General features: G+C 40.3%; 1 protein-coding gene across 1 annotated transcript in view; it reads right to left on the reverse strand.

Annotated features, from left to right (window-relative positions):
* LOC137501006 (uncharacterized) overlaps positions 1-21,474 on the reverse strand; it is a 146,953-nt gene that overhangs the window by 6,722 nt on the left and 118,757 nt on the right. Inside the window, exon 13 of the mRNA XM_068227839.1 lies at positions 13,422-13,513. Coding sequence (XP_068083940.1) covers positions 13,422-13,513 — 92 coding nt within the window. The remainder of the gene's footprint in view (positions 1-13,421; positions 13,514-21,474) is intronic.

The following is a 21,474-nucleotide window of genomic DNA, read 5'->3' on the forward strand; positions in this document are numbered from 1 at the left end:
GGCTTTGTAGTTAAATGGATAGAATGCTTGCCTTTAGTCCGATGGCCCTGATTTGATTCTTGGAATCAACCTCCTTGTACTCTTAATTCCCTGGCTTGGGGATTGGGTGTTTATGACATCTTCACCATTAATTTCATCTTCATTAGGTAACCACCTAGCCTTTCCAGAGGCTATGCATGATGATGATGATTATTATTATTATTATTACTATTATTACTATTATATATATATATAATTCGCTGGGGCCATCAAGGACCACGTTAAGTCTTGTTGCATTTGACACTGAACTTGGCCTTCTTTAGAGCCCAAATTTCCCTCATTCTTTGTGAGTGGGCCTGCTTGCGCTCCTCTGTCCAAGGGGCACCGTGTCTTCTCTTCGGTTGCTCGTCTCGGTTTAGCCCGTTCGTCAATATTTTCTTGCGGAAGAGATCTCTGTTAAGGGCGTCTTCAGCTGAGATATGTAGCATTTGCAGGTCTTCTTTGGTATTTCTAAACCAGGGAATTGTGGTTTTGGGGTTTGAATCAAAAAAGTGAAAGATTTCTTTAGTTAACTTTCTTCCGTCCATTCTTTTCAGATGACCGTAAAACCGTGCCCGTCTTTTTCTGATTGTGTCGGTAATTTTCTCTATTTTGCTGTAGACTTCCTCGTTGGATCTCTTTTGATGGATTCCATTTCTGTACTTTGATCCCAAGATTCCTCTCACAATTTTGCGGTTTTTTTTCTCCAGTTCTTCAAGGAGTCCTTTGTTGGCATTTAGAGACAGGGTTTCGGCTGCATATAGAACTACTGGCTTCAGAACTGTTTCATAGTGACGTATCTTGGTGTTTTGGGAAAGGCATTTTTTGTTGTAGATTGTGCGGGATGTTTGGTAGGCTATTTCCAGTTTGCGTACTCGCTCCTGAAGTGCTTCTTTGTCCAGTCCATTTTTCATGATTATCTCACCCAGGTATTTGAATTTGTCTACTCGGGTGATGTCCCCGTATTTCGTATGGAGTTTTGGTGGAGCCTCTTTGATGTTAGTCATTACTTCCGTTTTCTCAAACGATATCTGCAAATCAGTTTGTTCGGCAATTTCCTTTAAAATTTCAACTTGAGCTCTAGCGGTTTCTATGTCGTTTGAGAGAACAGCAATATCATCGGCAAATGCTAAGCAGTCTGTTGTGATCCCCTTGGATTTGGTTCCTATTCTCAATGCACTGTAGTTGGTTTCCTGTAATCTCACCCGCCAGGTTCTGATGATCTTTTCAAGAACACAGTTGAAGAGTATCGGGGATAGCCCATCACCTTGTCGGACTCCTGTTTTGATGTCAAAGGAATGCGAGAGACATCCGTGGAACTTCACCTTGGATTTTGTATCGGTCAGGGTGGCTCTAGTTAATGCCAGCAGTTTCAAATCAACTCCAAATTCATTTAAGATGTTTAGCAGGACTTCCCGGTCAATGCAGTCGTTCGCTTTCTTAAAGTCCACAAAGACAGACACATACTGCTTGGACCTTAGTGCACAATATCTGATGATCGTTTTGAGATTTTGGATCTGTTCGGCTGTTGAGCGACCTTTTCTGAACCCTCCTTGGTATTCACCTATTTGATGTTCGACTTGTGCTTCCAAACGCTCCAGGATGGCAAGTGATAGAATTTTGTAAGTCACGGGTAGCAAAGATATTCCTCTGTAGTTGTTGATGTTCTTCATGCTGCCTTTTTTGTGTAATGGATGGATCAAAGCTATTTTCCAATCTTCGGGTAGGGTCTCCTTGTTCCAAATTTCTTCTATTTGCTTTTGCAAGATATCAAGTGATTCTTCTGGGGCATACTTCCATAGTTCTGCTACTACTGAGTCTTCCCCCGGCGCTTTGTTATTTTTGAGACGGGCAATGTGGCGCTTGATTTCATCTCTGTCGGGTGGTCGGGAATCTGGGTACCTGAGTAAGGGTTCCTTGGTCTCAATGGGGCTTTGCGGTTTAGAGCAATTAAGTATATTCTTGAAGTAGTCTGCCAGAATGCTGCAATTTCTTCATCTGACGTCGCCAGAGTGCCGTCCTTTCGCTCAAAGCATAGAGATGATGGTTTATAGCCAGTGAGTTTGCGTTTGAAGGCCCTGTAGTACTCTCTGCTTTCATTCTTCCTAAAGTTTTGTTCTATCTTTTCAATGAGAGATTTTTCGTATTTACGTTTCTCAGTTCTGAACACCCTAGCTGCTTGGGCACGTTGGGTTTTGTAGGTTTCCCAATAATTTTCTGATTTCGTAGAGTAGTACTGTTTCCACGCATTGAGTCTTTCTTGGAGGACTGATTCGCAGGTACCATTTCACCAGGCATGCTTTTTGCTTCTCTTGATTTCTGCAACGTCTTTGGCGGCCTCAACAAGGAGATTTTTGGCGTTGTTAAAGTCACAGTCATTTGGTCTAGCCTTCTCCTGGAACTCCTCGACCCTTTGCCGAAGTTTATCATTGTCGAAGCGTGTGATCTGTTTGGTTGTCTTCCTTTTGTTTGCGGGAATTGGTTTGAATTTGATAAGAGACATATAGTGATCTGAGGCCACATTGATGCCTTTCTTTACCTTGACATTCATAATCTCAGGGCTGTTTCTCCTGGAGATTGCAACATGATCAATTTGGAACTCTCCAAGAGTTTGGAGGAGAACGCCAAGTCATTTGCTTTCTGGGAAGATGGCGAAAGTGGGTCGACATGACCTGCAGGTTGTGATTTTCGCAAATGGACACCAGTCTTTTGCCATTGGGATTGGTTCTTTTGTGAGCAGGGTAATTTCCTATAACTTTCTTGTACTTCTGTTCACGACCTAGTTGGGCATTGAAGTCACCCAAAAGAAGCTTGATATGGTGTTTGGGGATTTCGTTTAATTTTTCATCCAGTAGGTCCCAGAAATTATCAACTTCGTCTGGATCAGACTTGTTCTTATCGTTTGTAGGAGCATGTGCGTTAACTAGGGCGTAGGTTTTGTTTGCGCATTTAATTGTGAGTATAGACAATCTGTCATTCACAGGTTCGAAATTTGCAACCGATTTAAGGATCTTGGTTCTAACAGCAAACACGGTTCCAAGCATCACAGCTCCATTGAGGATTCCTCTTTGCGCTTTGCTCTTGAAAAATCGGTAGCCTTCGGATTCAAAAATCTCTTCATCCGGGTACCTTGTTTCCTGTAGGGCCATTATGGATATCTGATTTTCGTGAAGAGCTTTGGTGAGGGTTTTCAGCTTGCCAGTTTGTGTAAGTGAATTTATGTTGAAAGTTGCTAGAAAGGTTTTAGATTTTGGCCTGAGTTTTTGACTCTTCGGGGTACACCGAGATGCTCCGACTCGTCTCTTGCATGATGTCGAGTCTCCCCCAGAATCCGAATGAGACTCGTGCACAGTGGCGTTCACGACGAGGGATTTATCCGAAGATTTACCCCCTGGGGTATATTTCTTGAAATGTTGTGCCATCATGATTTTTGACTTGACTTTGCTTTGGACGGGTACCCATCCTTTTACAACTAGGGTTGTTAGCCCTAGAGGTTGCCTCAAGATGTTTTCTGGCTTCAGGTCATTTACCAGTCTTCGTCGTAACCCAGGCAAGGGACCAGTTCTTTTTTCATGGTGGTATTTTATTTCCCTACTACCCTCTGACTCTGCTGGCGGCAGAGCCAGCGAGCTTCCCCAATTCCAATGGGACGTGCCCGATGGAGGTAACTGGTAAATCCCCACACAGGTATTATTATTATTATTATTATTATTATTATTATTAAAAATAATTTTACAGCATTACCAGCGGTCATACCTGTCATTCACTGGTTTATTATCTTCCTCAGTACCTCAGTGGTGGTGTCCAACCCTTGATCATGGATTCAATTCCAAACAACAAAAGAGAACAATAAACCTGAATGATTGCATTTCATTTTAGCAGATATCCACCTATAAAAAGAAAACTATATTACCAGCACTCTGTTATATAATTAAATATAACTCAGAAGTATCAGGTGAGGAGGTACATACATTAAGGAATGCATGGTTCTATAAAAAAATCAGTAAGATGTCTTGCATGCTTGCACATGCAACAACAAACACGTGATAATTATCATAACACATGGTCAATTGTGTCAGTTCAGAGACTTCCAGAGAACTTTGAATCTTTATACTGCTCTCTCTCCCTCATTAGTCATGGCAAACTGACCGACTGTAGCTTTGGCACACCTATCCTCTCAGTCCCCACACCAAAGAGACATTCTTTAATATAAATGGTTCATAATTGGACATTATAAATTTTCCAGCTAACTCCTTCCTGGTTTCCAGCGTTTCATCCCAGTGTGCTAAGTCGGGCTCATCATTTGGTAAATAGCACACCCACCAAGACGCATGGCTAGTGCATATGGTGGAGGCCACTGCATAGTCTACATGAAGCCACCGGCAGTGCCAATGCACTATGATAGACTTTGTCTCATTTCCAAAACTTGATGCCTGCCTGGCCATCAGATGATATAGATCAGGGCCTCTCAGGGTGCATGCACCTGGTTCATGCACTGTGCATGGTGCAAAAGACGACTTTGCTTGGTTGAAGAGAGTGCAGACCCCCGCTCCTCGATTTGGAGCAATAGTGCTGCCTCTCTCTTTCCCCACGCCTGTCTCGCTCCCTCCGCCTGTCTCCCTCTTCCTCACTTGCTCCGTAGCGCTCCAAATCTAAGCTGAATTGAGCCGAGCTTAGCCAAGTAGCCAGAAGCGAAGCGATGGTCCGAGCCAAGTGGGACTGATGCACTGTGCACAGGAACTCTGCACCACAGTTTGCACGCGTGAGATTTTGGGCGTTCGAGAGGCCCTGATATAGATGTTCATTCCCAAAGGGAACTTGAAGTATTAGTCCTGAATGAGTAAATTTATAATACCAATATAAATGGTCCGTTATTGGACATTATTAATTTTCCAGCTAACTCATTCCTGCTTGCCAGTGTTTTGCCCCAGTGTGCTAAGTTGGGCTCATCAGTTGGTAAATAGCAGACCCACCAAGACGCATGGCTAGTGCATATCGTGCATAGGCATTTACCAACTGATGAGCCCAACTTAGCACACTGGGGTGAAACACTGGCAACCAGGAATGAGTTAGCTGGAAAATTTATAATGTCCAATAATGGACCATTTATTTTGGTATTATAAATTTACTCATTCGGGACTAATATTTCAAGTTCCCTTTGGGAATCAACATCTAAATCATTCTCCAACAAGCTGTGCAAAGTGAGTCGAGGGGAGAAATATGAGCAACATTTTTTCTCATTGCTTTCAAGTTTTGTAAATGGAACAATGCATCAGATACTTATGGTACATTAAAATGTGTTTTGGATTTCAGTCATTCTCATTTGAGGTTTAAGCTTCACCAATAGCCTTGGTAGCCCTCAGTACAGTGTTTGCCACTGCTGAGTATGTTACAGTTATCAGACTGTGCCTCTTATATAGGGCTTCTGATAAGTTCACCTGCATACACCCCAGCGTCAGTGGGTAGGGTCTGACACACCCCACTCTGATGAGTCTAGTGTCAGACCTAAGATGAAATGCTGGTTAATAGAGCAAACGCCTGAAAAACCTTACATCTGATCTGTTTTTTGACATGCTCTATTGGTGGAAAAATATCTAATTCCCTCCTTGGGAACTTAGAATTTCCATTCGGAATTGCTAGGCGGGCAATAATTCCATTGTGAAGTTTTATCTCCCGTATGCAGTTATCAGACTGTGCCTCTTATATAGGGCTTCTGATAAGTTCACCTGCATACAGCCCAGCATCAGTGGGTAGGGTCTGACACATTCCACTCTGATGAGTCTAGTGTCAGACCTAAGACAAAACACTGGTTAATACAGCAAACGCCTGAAAAACCTTACATCTGATCTGCTAGCAGTATGTCAAGAAAGAGTGAAAAGGGAAGTATCAGAAGCAAATTTTGTGTCTATCATTGCTGATGGAACAACTGATAACTCAACAGTTTCCCAGTTGGTATTAGTAGGGTTGGCAAAAAATGTTTAAATACCGATATATTGATATTGCGATATATTGAAAACTTATTTTCGATAATCGATATTTATTGCACATAATATATCGGTATATTCAAACAATATCGATATATCGTTAATGATCACCCAAGAGTCCAAGACCAACAACAATATCATCAGACCTCAGTGCATATATATCAATATTGGTATTCTGCCCGTGCACGCGATTGGTTGGTTGAAATATCTTGCTACTGGTATTTGCGGTTTAATTATCCATGGAATATATCCATCAACGGCTGCTAATTTCAGATGAGCACCAGCCTGCACGGTTGCTAGGGTTATACTTACGAAACACAAATTTTCATTGACCCTCAGCCACAAGATATATTTATGTCAATAGGCGCCAGCAGTCGAGGCATAGATCTTGTATAATTCACTTTTTGAAAGAACTAAGTACACCTGTGAAAGAGAGTGAAAAAATAGTGTCAGTAATGCTTGATGAAGTCTGTTAAGAATATGATGCAGAATCTACTGTGCAAGTATTTATGGCTTTATCATTGCATTCTGGGAATAAAGATGTCATTGGTCTTTTTTTTCTGGTGAATAGCATTAACTCAGACATTTAAAGTGTTAGAATTCATGGTTGAATTAGGTTTTGATGTTTTGTACTTTACTGCTGATACCATTTTACACAAAATATTTTGGTCATTATATTTGATTCTCTTAATTATCTTGTTTTTCTTGGAACTGTCGTGGTCTCCATTTTATAGAACTTCAATATAATTTCAAATCCTTGTAATTAAAAAAAAATTGATATCGAGATACACTGACTGACAGAGCAAATGCAACACCAAGAAGGAGTGGTTCGAAAGGGATGAAAGTTGGGGAAAAAACAGAGACGGCACGGACGAATAATTGATGTTTATTTCAAACCGATATGCAGGTTACACAATGCGCACGGCATCGACTCAGTAGGATGTAGGACCACCGCGAGCGGCGATGCACGCAGAAACACGTCGAGGTACAGAGTCAATAAGAGTGCAGATGGTGTCCTGAGGGATGGTTCTCCATTCTCTGTCAACCATTTGCCACAGTTGGTCGTCCGTACGAGGCTGGGGCAGAGTTTGCAAACGGCGTCCAATGAGATCCCACACGTGTTCGATTGGTGAGAGATCCGGAGAGTACGCTGGCCACGGAAGCATCTGTACACCTCGTAGAGCCTGTTGGGAGATGCGAGCAGTGTGTGGGCGGGCATTATCCTGCTGAAACAGAGCATTGGGCAGCCCCTGAAGGTACTGGAGTGCCACCGGCCGCAGCACATGCTGCACGTAGCGGTGGGCATTTAACGTGCCTTGAATACGCACTAGAGGTGACGTGGAATCATACGCAATAGCGCCCCAAACCATGATGCCGCGTTGTCTAGCGGTAGGGCGCTCCACAGTTACTGCCGGATTTGACCTTTCTCCACGCCGATGCCACACTCGTCTGCGGTGACTATCACTGACAGAACAGAAGCGTGACTCATCGGAGAACACGACGTTCCGCCATTCCCTCATCCAAGTCGCTCTAGCCCGGCACCATGCCAGGCGTGCACGTCTATGCTGTGGAGTCAATGGTAGTCTTCTGAGCGGACGCTGGGAGTGCAGGCCTCCTTCAACCAATCGACGGGAAATTGTTCTGGTCGATATTGGAACAGCCAGGGTGTCTTGCACATGCTAAAGAATGGCGGTTGACATGGCGTGCGGGGCTGCCACCGCTTGGCGGCGGATGCGCCGATCCTCACGTGCTGACGTCACTCGGGCTGCGCCTGGACCCCTCGCACGTGCCACATGTCCCTGCGCCAACCATCTTCGCCACAGGCGCTGCACCGTGGACACATCCCTATGGGTATCGGCTGCGATTTGACGAAGCGACCAACCTGCCCTTCTCAGATCGATCACCATACCCCTCGTAAAGTCGTCTGTCTGTTGGAAATGCCTCCGTTGATGGCGGCCTGGCATTCTTAGCTATACACGTGTCCTGTGGCACACGACAACACGTTCTACAATGACTGTTGGCTGAGAAATCACGGTACGAAGTGGGCCATTCGCCAACGCTGTGTCCCATTTATCGTTCGCTACGTGCGCAGCACAGCGGCGCATTTCACATCATGAGCATACCTCAGTGACGTCAGTCTACCCTGCAATTGGCATAAAGTTCTGACCACTCCTTCTTGGTGTTGCATTTGCTCTGTCAGTCAGTGTATATCGATATTTTGTTTTGATAGTAGGATAATATTGGCATGTCGATATTGAAGGAAATATATATTTTAGTATGGTATATTGGAATGTCCCTAGGTGTTATCGTTGCCTATAAGATAAGTAAAGGCCTCTGCATGCACGGTCTCTTCAAGTACTAAATTGACAGAGTAGCAGCAGTTCAAATAGTGCCGCTGGATGTCAGGTTTTCCCTCTATTCCTCAGCATGATTCCAATTGGCATTACGAGAGTAATTTGCACATAAAAGCACTTTACAAATATAAAACATTGCGTTTTGAGTAGGAAAGTGATATTTATATGACTTTTAATGAAGAAAAATAAATGTATCACCCAGTAATTCAAGATGAGGTCATACGAATCAGGTAGTATCATTGCAACTGGAAAGTTCAAGTCCTAATAAAAATGAAAATACTTCATAGTATATTTTAAAACACTGCAGTATTCATCTAGCCTACGTCGATGAGTGCAGAGTGGGTCTCGGTCCACAAGTGGCCATGGCTGGTCCGTGGTCCCACAGCTTTGCACTCCGACTGGCCAACCAAACAGAGGAGGGGTGGCCACGGCTCTACCGTGGCTCTTCACCTCTGTATTCGGAAGACGGAACAGGGCTGGACCTCATGGCTGGTCCCCACTGTCAACTGTCCTGAGAATGATTTTCCTTGGTTTTCCATTCTCCTGCACTAAGGCGAATGCCAGAACAATTCCTAGTATAGACCACGGCCACCAACCTCCTCACCTTCTCCGAGCATCGCCTTCAACGTGACACATCTCTCGGCCTGAGAGACGGCGTCCCGTCCAAGAGGCCCGCCTCCTCCTTCAGGTGAGGAATGAGAACATTTTAGTAGTAGTACATAGCCTATTCTTGCCATGCAAATATGATGGATACCCTGAAAAAAGTGTTGGCATTGATTGCGGCTAGTTTTAGTAGAAATGCTAAAGCATGGGCTTTCAAAATGTTCACTACATACTACAGACTTCGAGGAAGGTTGTCACATGCTATTCTTCTCGTCACCCCGACATGATATAATTTTGACCCATTTTTCTCGTAGTTCTACATTTGCTCGTGAAAAGAAATGCCACTACCTTTCTTAAGTTTACTTTGGCAGAATGGTACACAGCAATAAACCATTGTTTATCACGCGCAATAAACATCCTGTGAATATAATGTCTACAAAAAACTCTCTCTCGGCTCTTGCATATTTATCAATATGCACAAAACATTTTCTTAATGTAAATCCTCAGCTTGTTTAGTCATTTGACCGGGTGAGGAATGGAACGAATGAGGCCTCATCTAGCGGCGAGGATGGGAACTGTGTTGACTGCCAAAGCCTGTTGCATTTCTCTGGGGTAATGATTAATGGCTGACAGATTAAATGAAATGAAATGATGGTGGAGAGTGTTGCTGGAATGAAAGATGACAGGGAAAATCGGAGTACCCAGAGAATAACCTGTCCTGCCTCCGCTTTGTCCAGCACAAATCTCACATGGAGTGACCGGGATTTGAACCACGAAACCCAGTGGTGAGAGGCTGGCGCACTGCCACCTGAGTCACGGAGGCTTCTATTTCCTTAATGTTATGTTTAAATATAAACCATATACTCACCCCAAGCTGAATACACCAGTCAACGCCTCTTATAATTAATTTTAAGGCTTATCTCACCTATAAACTCACTAACTTACCTTTTTGCTTCACAGTTTCCTTATGCGTCTGTGTTGTTAAACAATGGAGGGCTAACACAAAGTCTAGTGGCGACTCGGGAACTAGAACGTATTTCGCACTGTGTAAACTGCCATGCGGAGGGCTTAGTACTAATCACGTAGGCAACGGTGTTACATATTCCACCGTTTGTATTCGAATTATAATCCAGCCTTTCAGAGGCTCAGAGCAAGGTATTGATTAAATTGGATATTTCCAGGTTGCAATTCCACCTTCACTAGCACCATCTCTTGAAGAATTATTGGTGTTCTCTAGTGCGGATGTATTTACGAAAATAACAATTCAAAGAAAAACGATACATTTATGGAAAAACCTATATATTATGCGGTAAATTGAATCAAAATATACCGATAAATCGAAAGGAAAATATCGGTATTTTGTAAAAACCGATATATTGTTGCCATCCCTAGGTATTAGTTTTGAGAATTGTTTTGTAGTCAGGGAAACCTATGGAAAGATTCTGGAGTTTTTTAAACCCCTCTGACAATGATACAGTTTCATTAGCTAAGCTATGATGGGGCAAATATAATAAGTGGTCGCCATGCAGGTGTTCAAGCTTTGTTGCAGGAAGAATTTAAATGTCTATTATGTTCACTGCTACACACATGCCACAAATCTAACACTGGCTCAAGACTAATCAAAATACAGACATTCAGGTTTTTTCTCAGATGTCAGTGTCATACCTAATTTTTTCTCTAACTCTCCAAAATGAACAGCAGTTTTGGACACCATAGTAGGTAGAAGAGTGCCATGTGCTTCTAATATTAGGTAGAACTTTAAATCATGAACTGTTCAAGTAGTTTATAAGAACAAGGAGAAATATAAACAACATCTCGGCAAGGTACAACAATAGGCATAGATATCAAGGATAATTAAATAAAAAACCACCTATTCAATACTTTACTTGTAATAAGGTACAACAATATCACAGGCAAGGGGATTGTGCCTTAAACTAGAACATCCTACATTTCAGTTTTGGCTATTTGTATTTTATTTAATAATGCCACATGTTGATAGTTTATACAGCCAATTGCAAAAGAGAACATCAAATCAAACCCAGTCAAAATTAAAAAGGCAATTTATAATTTTGAATGTGTCATCCAAAAAGTTAGAGACAGTAAAATTGATTCAGTTTCCAATGCTTATGATACAATGATCCAGCCAGTAAAATGACCACATGCAGATACATGCATCTCCAAGAAAGCAGCAGGCAAGGAAATTTGCAACACAATTATTCTCCAAGCCAGGGAATATTTTCAGTTTACCAATCATCTTCTTGTGGCAAACTTATTTCATGCTGATAGTTTTGAAAAATATGAAAGGCAGTTCCCATTTGTTACCTTGAAGAAAGTGTGTGAAGTTCATCCTTTTATTGAGCAAAATAAAATGAAACTGCAAATTCTACATATGTGAGTAGATTTTTTATCTGTGTCCGGTGCTGTACACCTTCTTCAGTTTTTGCTTCAAAATAACTTAGGGACCACCTTTAATGAAACAATAAATTTACTGAAACTCATCATAACAGTGCCAATGACAACATTGGAAGCTGAACATTGCTTTTCAATGTTGAAGAGGATAAAGACTTTCTTACATAATTCAATGAGTGAGGAAGGACTGATCGCTCTTGCAATGGTTTCGATTGAGAAGGAATTAGTCAGGGATATGGAGGGTCTTAAAGAATCTGTCATAGACAAATTTGCTGCAATGAAGAAGAGAAGAAAGGACTTCATGTACAAGCAGTCTGCATAGGTGAGTGTATAACTGAATGAAATTATTGTTGCATGATTTATAATGTAGTTTTATAGATTTCTCCAGGAAATCCATAAGATGTGTATTGATTTCTAATATTGAACCCCCAGAGTCGACAGCCACCAACCGCCACTGAGCTAGGGGAAGGACAATGGATGATGTTGTGAAGAAAAGACATTCATGAATAGAGGAGAGTGGAGGAGGCTTCTTAAAACAGTACCTGGGAAACTGGAACTGTAAACAGATGATGATGAACAATCAAGACATCTGATAAAATACTTTCCTTTTCCATTTAATATTTCATAGAATATTAAATGATTTTCACCAAGGACAGTATCAACTGTGTGGCTACATTCTGAGTAGTTGTGAAAATATGTGAAGAAGATTTCATGAAAATATGAATCCTTTTGTTTAATATAGTAATTTAATCAAGACACTGTAAACAATACTCATGTTCTGACACCTTTAAAGAGAGCAAAGTACTGAAGTAAAAGAATTTTTTTTGTCAAAATGTTGTAGTAATAGTGAGAAGAAATATAATGGTGAAAAAGATATACATAAATATCCCACTACACGGAAAAGCATACCGAGAACTGTGCTCTGCGGCATCAGAAGAAATCTCGACTGTCCTCAACTGCGAAATGTAAAGAATTTCACCTTATTTTCTTAACACGGCATAAGCCCAAAAGCCTATACAGTATCATGGATATGTTTTTGGGCTTATGAGATCAGAGAGAGTGAGTACATATTCTCTGGTTGTTCCACTGTTAGTAGCTTCTTATGACGTATAGGGGGTACTGATAATGCATCCCTTCTCTCCACCCATAGGGGAGATGAAGAGTTCATATAAATAAATTTAAAAATGTAGCATCATGATCTATGTCCAACAAAAGAGTTGCTGATTTAGCACACAATTTTATGGTCATAAATATTCACAAGATAAATAATAATAATAATAATAATAATAATAATAATAATAATAATAATAATAATAATAATAATAATAACAACATTATGCTTTTACGTCGCACTAACTACTTCTGATGGTTTTCGTAGATGCTGAGGTGCAGGGTTTTGTCCTGCAGGAGTTCTTGTACATGTAAGGGGCTTTGCTGTGACCTAGACGAAATGCTAGTCAAAGACAGCAGAAACTCGTTTAAACACAATGCCATTTGTACCTGGTGTTTATAGAAGGCAGAGTTCTGGCACATGGTAATAATGTGAGGAAGAAGATGACAAAGACTTAGTCTAGGTAGGTTGCTTGGTTACCATGGTGTCAGATTTCTGTCCATGCTAAATTGATGTTGCTAATTCCAGATAGACCTCCAGCCCAAAAACATATCCATGTAAAAATGACAAGAAATGTATGATTAAGCACTGCAGTAAAATGTATGTTTCTGAGAAGATTTAGCACTGGGTTAAGGTATCTGAAGATTTGTATCAATCCACCCTGCAATGTTGACAGCTATATGGCATTAAGAAGATAAACCTCCCCCTCCACCACCTTGTACATTGCCTTTAGTTTCTTCCTAGTTTAGGGAAAAATGTTTGATCTATCCTCATTAAAAAATTAAAATATGATTATGTTCCTGCACAGCGTAATAAAAAAAAGAATTCTATAAAAATTAACTTCACACGTAACTAACTGCTGATACAAATCTTAAAAATAACAACAACAACTTGATACACAGTTATGGAGAAATATTTTCTATAGCTTCTTCAAGGTCTTACCAAGAAAGTCTGTGGGTCCAAAGAGTTCACTACGTCTACTTGAAGTGATCTGCATATCTTTCAGGAAAACAAAAATTCTTCCCCATTTCTTGCTGAAAGAAATGCACATTATATAAATGAATTTCCTCTGATGAAATTATGACAACAGTTTTACTTGCTAAAGAATACTTAATATTGCACAGTCTTGTTAGATAAAAACGTCTTGAATGTCATAAAATGGATAACAGATGCGACAATCATGCAGAAAGCCCAAAAAGAGATCCAAAATATCAAGGTTCTAAGAAAACACTGAATTCAGACTATGTCAAACTCATCATCATCATCATCATCATCATCATCATCATCATCATCATCATCATCATCATCATTTCCCTTTATCCAGCTGTAGCCGGGTAGGGGCAAATATGGTTCCTCTCCACTTTCTTCAGTCTTTCCACCACTCCTCCTCCAACACTGTGTCCCAATCCAGGTTTCTTTCTATAATGCTGCGTTGGATGGTATCCTTCCATCTCAATCGTGATCGTCCACGGCCTCTCCTTCCTTGGATTTGCATTTCCATCACCTTTTTTGGCATTCTTTCGTCGCTCATTCGCTTTATGTGCCCAAACCATCTTAGTCGGCTCTTCTCTATTCTATCATTCATTTTTTCCACTCCAATTTCTTCCCGGATTTTCTCATTCATTATTTTGTCTCTTCTACTCTTCTGTATCATACTCCTCAAGAATTTCATTTCGACTGCCTGTATTCGACTCTCATCCTTCTTTGTCATTGTCCAAGTTTCTGCTCCGTAAGTTGTTATGGGTACGTAATACATCTTGTACATAGTATCCTTTGCTTCCATTGGCACATCTTTGTCCTATAACATATTTCTTACACTATGATAGAAACAACTTCCAGCTTGAATTCTTTTACTAATCTCAGCATCCAGTCGAGCATTCTTCATTAATTCACTCCCCAGGTATTTAAACGTTTCCACTACATCCAGGGGCTTGTCTGCAAGTCTAATCTGACCTTTCCCTTCTTTCTCCCCTCTAGTCATAACAAGAGTTTTACTCTTTTCTACACTTATTTTCAATCCACATTCTTCAATCTTCCCATTCACCACATTCAACTGTTCTTGAACCTTCCTGTCGTCTTCCCCCCAAATCACAATATCATCTGCAAATAACATCATGTTCATTTCTCTTCCTCCATATGCTGCTTTTGCTATTCTCATGATGTCATCCATTAGTATTGTAAACAGGATTGGTGATAGAACACTTCCCTGTCTCAGCCCACTAGTTATTTTGAACCAACTTGTCCTGCCAACTTGTGTTTGCACGCAACTACAACATTCCTTATACAATGCCATGATCATTTTTATTAATCCCTGTCCAATTCCTTTTTGCATCAGACTGTTCCAAACTTTCGTCCTAGGGACACTGTCATATGCCTTTTCAATATCAATGAATGTCATCACCATATCATTCCCATACTCCCAATGCTTTTCCATTAGTTGTATCATAATGAAAATGCGTTCTATTGTTGACCTTCCACTTCTGAAACCAAACTGATTTTCCTGTATCTGCTTCTCAACCCTCAACCTTATTCTACTTTCCAGTATCCTTTCCATTATCTTAGCAACATGGGATATTAGGGTAATTCCCCTGTGCAGTTCTTCAAAACTTTCTTATCACCTTTCTTGAAAATTGGGATAATTATTCCTTTTTGCCAATCCTCAGGGACCTCCTTATTCTCCCAGACCTTCCTGAGAACCCGATATGTCCACTGCAGGCCTACAGCTCCAGCTGCCTTTATCATCTCCACTGAAATTTCATCTATTCCAGCAGTTTTTCCATTCTTCATCTTTCTTACTGCCATTTCAATTTCATTCATTGTAATTTCTTTATCCATTTCTTCGTCAACTAATTGCCTTTCCTGGTCGTCCATTGAATGACTGTCATCTGTTCTTATGTTCAGCAGCTTCTGGAAATACTCTCTCCATCTGTTTCTTATTTCTTCTGGCTTTGTTAAAATTATACCACCTTCATCCTTCACAAATCTGGTGTTTACTTGATCTCTCTTTTTGTTTCTTAAGATACCATACAGTAATTTCTTGCTGCCCTGCGTATCATCTCTCAATGTCTGTGTGAATAAGGCCCAGCTTTTCCTCTTTTCTTCCTCCACTACTTTCTTGGCCAAATTCTTTGCCTCCACATATTTTCTTCCACTTTCTTCAGTCTTAGATGTTTTCCATGCTTTCCATGCCATTTTCTTTTCCTTCACCTTAATCTTTACCCTATCATTCCACCAGTGTGTTTCTTTGTCTTTCACATTTCCTGATGTTCTACCACACACCTTTTCTGCACATCCAACCAGTGCTTCCTTAAATCTTTTCCATTCCTCTTCAACATTCCCCACCTCTGTCCTGGGTACCAAGGGTATTATTTCCCTTTGAAATTCTTCTTGTATGCTTTTCTCCTTCAACTTCCATACTTTAATTCTTTTCTCTCTTCTTAATTGGGGTTTTTCAATCTTTCCAACTTTCAATTTTCCTATCACAACTCTATGATCTCCACCAAAGGCTTCTTCAGGCATGGCTGTTACATCTACAAGGTTCTTCCGGTGTTCTTTCTCTATGATTATATAATCAATCATGGTCTTTGTTCGTCTGTCTCCCCAGCCATACCTTGTAATCTTCTGACTGTTCTTCTTCCTACACCAGGTGTTTCCAACAATCATTTGATTCCTCATGCAAAAATCCACCAACAACTCGCCTTCTGGATTTACATTTCCATATCCAAAGGGCCCTACAACATCTTCCTTTCCTTGTCTTTCCATTCCAACTTGTGCATTTAGATCTCCCATCAATAGTACTTCCTTATCTTCTATCTGTCTCTCCACTTCCTCTAAGAAGTCCTCTAGATGTTCATCTATGCAACCAGTTTGTGGGGCATACAACTGAAATAGATCTTTCACGCCATTTTCAAACTGGAGTCTCATCATTATCATCCTATCACTGACGTACTTTGTATATTCCAGATATTCTTGGATTTCTCTTCTAAGTATGATGGCCACTCCATTTTTTGCTTCTGGTCCTCTGCTGTAATACAGCCTGTATCCTTCTCTCAAAGGGATCTCCCCTGTACCCCTCTTCTTGGTCTCGCACAGTCCAAGTATGGCTATATCTTTTTCTATCATGAAGTCAACCAGTTCTTCTGTCTTTCCCGTCAGTGTCAGTACATTAACTGTTGCAATTTTGATGTAGTTTGGTGCTGGTTGCCTATTTTTCACAGTTCCCCCAGCACCTGAAGAGCTGCGCATCGCTTTTAGCAGGGGACGCCCTAACCTTTTCCGAGACACCATATCTGCTTTGTCCATATAGGCTATTGTTACGATGGGCTCGCCACACCCAAAGGCATTTTATACCTACTGCCAGGTTCAAAATTAGGCCGCCCCTAACATGGAGACAGACGCCTTTCGTAGCCGCTCCTCTGGAGTACAGACGGTACGGGTATGCCCCTTCCGCCATCTCCGCCGTACTGAAGTCCACCTTCTCCGCCGTAGATGCCGTTGAGGTCTTCACTTGTAACCCTGAGCTGGAACCCATACCAGATGTTACACACCGGGTCAGTGTGCTCTGGGACTCACATAGGCAGGGGCGCCACTCCCTGGGTAGGGCTGCCTCCGAAGAGGGTCCCTACCTGCTACCTGCACTATGTCAAACTATTACATACAATAATACTTCATTGCTAGGGAAACATCTAGATCAGTGACATTCAAAGTGTGGTGCGTGTACCACTAGGCTACGTAGGTTCATCTCAAGGGGTATGCAAATTTATTATAATTCCTAACTGTTTTTGGTGAGCATTTCAGAAAAGAGTTGAGGCAGCTCATTTTCAATAACATCTTGTTTTGGCTTAGTGTCTTTGTCTACCATTGCACAGAGTTCCCTTTCTGAACTATTAATTTTAAAATATGTGTCAGTCTGTACAGTTCTTCACAAACTTGTAAATGTTAGGATGTGGAGACTCACATTAATTTTGTTTATGCCAATTCTTCTATCATTTTAGCTGCAGATTTCCACATTAGGAATGAAACATGTACTTTTTTAATACTGTAATTATGGTAATTATGGTAAAAGAAAGCATTTGATGTTGTGAACAGAGAGAAGGTGTGGAAAACACATTATTAAGCACTGTAGTAAAATGTACATTTCTGAGAAGATTTAGCACTGGGTTGAGGTATCTGAAGATCTGTATCAATCCACCCTGCAATGTTTACAGCTATATGGCATTAAGAAGATAAACCTCCCCCTCCACCACCTTGTACATTGCCTTAGTTTCTTCCTAGTTGAGGGAAAATTGGAATCCAGGATGACATGATACACAGGATCAAGAATTTGTGGGAAGATACCCAAAGTAAAGTCAAAACTCCTGTAAGAATGACTGAAACCTTTGATATAAAATCTGAGTTAAGACAGGGTGGTGTTTTGTCTCCTCTTCTTTTCATCACTGTGATGAACGAGATTCAGGGAAAAGTTCACCAAACCATTGGAGGTAAGAAAATGAAAGTTATGTTGTTCGCGGACGATATATGCTTGTGGGGAGACTCTAAGGAAGACCTTCAAGAACAAATAAACTCGTGGACAGAAGCTGCTAAAGAATATGGACTCATCTTCAGCCAAGAGAAAAGTGAGGTTATGGTCATGAAGAGATATGGACAACCAATGGGACACATTGAAATGGAGGGGAAACAGCTACAGATGAACCATCAATTCAAATATCTTGGAAGTGTTATCTCTGATACTGGTTCTATAGACAAGGAAATTTCCCACAGAATTCAGGCAGGTAGCAACTTTTACAAAATAGTTAAAGACATAATATGGAACAAAAAAATACCATAAAAATGTAAGGGAGTCATATATGAAACCTATTACATACTAATCCTGACCTATGGTTCTGAAACATGGACCAAGAGAAATAAAGATGTTAGTAGAATCCAGGCAGCAGAAATGAGATTTCTTCGTAGCATAATCAGTAAAACACGGAGGGACAGAGTCCGTAATGAGGAAATCTATAAGCAGGCTCAAGTTGTAAGGCTGCAGGACAGAATAACAGTGCAGCGACTGAGATGGTATGGACATATGCGACGCATGGGAGATAACAGATTACCGAAACAAATGTATGATCTAAAACTTGAAGACAAAAGACCAAGAGGGCGAACAAGACTCAGGTACAAGGACATGGTGAAGATTGACATTCAACAATGAGGACATACTTTGGAAAGCATTGAAGAAGGAGAGAAGTTCAGAGACCGCAGGTGGTGGAGAAGCCTGGTTCGCCGACCCATCACTTAAGATGGAACGACGTGGGATATGTATGTATGTATGTATGTATGTATGTATGTATGTATGTATGTATGTATGTATGTATGTATGTACAGCAATTAGATTTTAAGCTGGATTATGTTACATAAATACATAGACTAGCAATAAAAAACAAATAAGTATTGGAAGGTGGGATTCTCCATTCAGCCTAATCGTAGTTGAGTTGATGCCAATACAGGACAAGAAATGAGATTTATAAGTTGTATTTCTGATACTGTCACCTGTCGATCGTCATCAACAATGTCTTTAAATGCACAAATGTTTTTGTCTGTAATGCTGGTCCGAGGATGGCAATCATGTTGCTGATTTTCCACATGTTTTCGTCCTTCCTTGAACTTATTATGCCAGGCAAACACACATGTCCTTGATAATGTTTGATCACCGAACTGTGCAGTCAATCTCTGGTGAATTTCTGCTGCTGTAACTCCATCATGAGCAAGAAATTTTATAATTATGCGCTGCGCAGTGGAGGGGTGCACCTGTTGCTCCGACATTGTAAGCATTACTGATGAAATGGTGGGAAATATCTAACAGCATACTTTCCCCACTCCTAACAGTCCTGCCTAAGCATAGCAGAAGCGCGGGGCCAGTCCTACCAACTGTTGATGCTCAGGAACAAAAATCCTGTTTATATTTGATCGACCTTTGTATATCATTGCTGGGGAATTAAAACCTCATAATTCCACTCATGAGAAAATAATGTTTCTCCATCTGCCTTGTGAAGAATTGCTGCGTTGCCTGAGAAAGAAACTGAAGACTCCAATGGTCGAATAATTTTGCTATCATTAGGTTCCAAAAATGGCAGGAACAGTTCTTCGACCATTGCTCACTGATCAGTTTTGGGCTTCTTCTGTAAGTTTACTCCAGAAGAGTTACAAGGTTTCCTTTGCCCAGCAATGATTTTATATATATATAATACATTATTGTTATTATTGGGGAACATGATGGTGTAGCGGCTTAGCTGATTGCGTGTATCCCGGTGACCGTGGTTTGTTTCCCAGTATTGGAAGGGCATGCGACCTTAAATCCCCGGCCTCAACTCTTTCATGCCTCAGTATGTGCAGGGATCCTGCGGAAGAGGAGTAAACTGCCGAAGCTGTGGAAGATGATGATGATTATAGTTAATATTATTTAGCATCCAGCAACAATCATTTGTTATTTCTGGTTTAATCACAATATACTCATTCTTCCAGGGTACGAAGGTAAAACAATTGGTTTTTAGGGGTATGCCAACAAAAAAGTTTGTATACCACTGATCTAGACGATGGAGTACTATTTTTGTTATTATTAGTCTAAATGTATTACAGAACTATTTAAAATAGTCATATGTTCTCCCATTGCCGAATATCTTTTATGTTTGACTGAATTAACATATGGTTGAAAAGAATCATAAATTTACAGACATTTCTAATGACATGAAATTGTTACATTCGGCCAAAAAGGGAAAATGAATGACTGTGTATGGTTAAATAAATAGTTTTCTTTCATTAATAACTATATTGATAAGGTGGATTCAAATAAGACTGTTTTAAATAGTTCTGTAATACATTCAGACTAGTCAATATGGATCAAACAACCATATTAACCTATCATGGTTAAGTTTATCAACAATTATTTGTCTACTCATACTTTTATCATGTGAATCTTAATCTCTTTAATTAGTGGCCAATATTCACAAAGACTCTAGGACACATACACTCCTGTGTATTAAAATGTATCAAATGGTATATATCAGATATAAAGTCATGTTTACATGTACTTTTGTACCTACTAAAAATAACTTATGTGAGCAAAGTTACTGTAATTCACATTTTACATGCTGTAGACTTTTTTTGATTAAGAGAAAGTTGTATAGAAAACATATGAAAGTGTTCAGAATAGATATTTACATAACTGTTTGTATTGAACTGCATAACAGAAGCTGTCCTCTAAATCCTTCATAACCCTTTGACCGCCAACGTCCGATTGATCGGACGTTCGAGGTTCAGTCTAAAAACACCAACGACCGATTGATCGGACGTTCCGGAAAAAGTACTTTCCAAGTTATTTATTCGTTTTAATAATGTATAATACATGTTTTGGACTAGTTTTGGATTAAATAAGACTATATACAACAAGTTTAGTTGAGGAACTTGCTGCTGAGTGGCTTGGTGGCCAAGCAGCAATTCAGCTCCCGCGGGCGGGTAACGACCTCCTTACTATTTTACCAAAAAAAAAAAGGAAGGTAACTGTTCCGTATTCAGAAAGAGTAGTACTAGTCAAGGTGTAAATGGAATAAAGACCAGATACATTTGTAGACAGTGTAAGAAGAGTGTACACCCTTAGAGCCTCCCTAAGCACATTTGGTAGAGCACGTCATAAACATGTGTAAATATTAGTAAATAATTTCTTATATCATATTTTTAAGGCAAAAAGTGAATTTTTGAGCGTTACGTATGTGTGAAATATACATTAATAGTAATTTTTTACTTAAAATGAACCAGGAACTGAAGCATTTGCATATAATGTAAGATTAGAAAATTTCACGTTAATGTAATAATAATGATTAAAATATTGTACCTGTAATATTGTACATAAGGCTCTATTATTTTATATATAGCATAGGAAACACCACCTCTCTAAAATAATGCAGCTTTTGATAGTAAAAATATTTTTTTCTTACCGGTTTTTGAACATGAATTTTTT

This window comes from Anabrus simplex, chromosome 5 (genome assembly GCF_040414725.1).
Source record: "Anabrus simplex isolate iqAnaSimp1 chromosome 5, ASM4041472v1, whole genome shotgun sequence".
NCBI classification, from domain to species: domain Eukaryota; kingdom Metazoa; phylum Arthropoda; class Insecta; order Orthoptera; family Tettigoniidae; genus Anabrus; species Anabrus simplex.